At 33.7% G+C, this 1,726-nt stretch overlaps 1 protein-coding gene across 1 annotated transcript; it reads left to right on the plus strand.

The window, feature by feature from the left end:
- The first annotated feature begins 231 nt into the window (after window positions 1–231).
- LOC149409961 (uncharacterized) lies at window positions 232–1,513 on the plus strand. The gene is made up of 2 exons (XM_089649111.1): window positions 232–616; window positions 1,106–1,513. The coding sequence occupies exons 1-2, from the start codon at window positions 419–421 to the stop codon at window positions 1,511–1,513; spliced, it is 606 nt and encodes a 201-aa protein (XP_089505237.1). The 5' UTR covers window positions 232–418.
- The last annotated feature ends 213 nt before the right edge of the window (window positions 1,514–1,726 follow it).

The raw sequence follows: 1,726 nt of genomic DNA on the forward strand, positions 1-1,726 counted from the left end.
GCCTGGGACCCAATTTTCATTTCAGTAGACAATTGCTCGCATGCGAGGATCGCGTACGATAAATTATCTACTGTTTCGATAAATGCGTATTTTCGACCGTCGTAGATAATGTAAAACAACCGATATTAATACCAACATAAAAATGTACCAATTTTATTTTTTTATATGGTAACCCGTGTATTTAACTCCATAGATTTGATACATTTTTCTAAATACATCTGTTTACGACTGTCAATTTTCAATTCACTTTGTTGTTCGTTGAAGAAGTAGTTGTTTCCTCTTGCGTGTTTTTCAAAATATTACCGACATTTGCTTTACTCTTGGACTTTCTGTTACTATTTGATCTTTGGCTGTGTTTTTGGACTTTTCTTTTTGTTATAATTTGACCTTTGGCTGTGTTTTTGGACCTTTCTTCGTAATGTCTGTTCGAATTGGATATTTGTCAGTAATGCAAAAAAAGAAGTTGACGGAACTGATGATGGAGGATCCCCAGTTGATAAGTGGGAAGTTCAGCCCCACGTTTACTTTTAAAGAGGCGAAGAATCGATGGGAATACATCGCAAATACGCTGAATGCCATTCCCGGTGGATGCAAAGACTGGAAACAATGGCGAAAAGTAAGTAGTTATTGTATCTAATCATAATATGCAGTGCAGTGTTAGCTAGTATGAAATGATTATATTTTGATCCTAGTACAAAGTTTACTTTTTATGAAAATTCATAAGCTAATAATTATCATTTTGGTGAGATCAAAGAGATCGCTCCTTGCGATAGTCGTACCAATCAAGCATCATAGTTGTATGATTTATTTGTTATGTGACGTGAACCATTTATCACATTATGATGTTTACGAAGAAATTTTTATGAGTCAGTACATATTTTGCAAACAACTTTGAACAATTGAATATAGGCTAATAATGCTATCTAAGTACTTTGTTTCTCTATAAAATAAATTGAAAAATTTCAGTATTGAGAGATAGATGAAAAGTTATCACGTTGATAAAGCATTTTGACAAAATAATTAATTAAAACATGTATATTGAGTATATTAGTATTCCTTTGTTGTGTTGAATACATTATTAACCTTTAACTTTCTTATGTTTCAGTGTTGGCAAGACTTAAAAGCCAAAACTAAAAATAAACAGGCCAAGTTAGTTCGGTATGCGAGGGGCACAGGTGGAGGACCGTCTCTTGAAGAAGACCTCACAGAAGACGAAGCCAGAATCCTGGAGACAATAAACCCAGCATCGATACAGGGACACGTGGGTGTCTCCGAATCTATAGCGACGTTTAATATGGGGATAGATGATGCAGATGTAGTCACAACACTCCACAATTCCAATGATTTCAATACAGAGGTTTCTATAGATCATGTTGGAACTGTGAACAGTCCCATAGGTGGTGATCAAAGTGATATTGAAGTAGATTGCATCTTGGGACAATCAACACCAAATTATTTAAAAAAAAAGTGTAGGGAGCATTATGGCAGCAAAAAAAATTATGAAATATTCTGAAGAGAACATGAAAATCAAAAGGGAGAAGCTTGAGATACAAAAGCAGCAATTAGTTGTGGCTAAAAAAAAAAAATAGATTAGTAAGGCAAACTAATCTATACTTGAAAAAAATTGTACAACTTATGGAAAATAGCAAAAAGTAATACCATTAACTTTTCGCTATTTTCCAAAAGTTAAGTCAGGTCATATACCAAAAAAATGTATCATTTCCAA

The sequence above is a fragment of the Hesperophylax consimilis genome, chromosome 29, assembly GCF_061612785.1.
Source record: "Hesperophylax consimilis isolate HC1 chromosome 29, BYU_Hcon_1.0, whole genome shotgun sequence".
Classification (NCBI taxonomy): domain Eukaryota; kingdom Metazoa; phylum Arthropoda; class Insecta; order Trichoptera; family Limnephilidae; genus Hesperophylax; species Hesperophylax consimilis.

Bases quoted from the DNA above. Each gene is read 5' to 3' on its own strand.
- LOC149409961 (XM_089649111.1), top strand. From the start codon at position 419: ATGTCTGTTCGAATTGGATATTTGTCAGTAATGCAAAAAAAGAAGTTG. The intron at 617-1,105 runs GTAAGTAGTTAT...CTTATGTTTCAG, and splicing joins ACTGGAAACAATGGCGAAAA to TGTTGGCAAGACTTAAAAGC.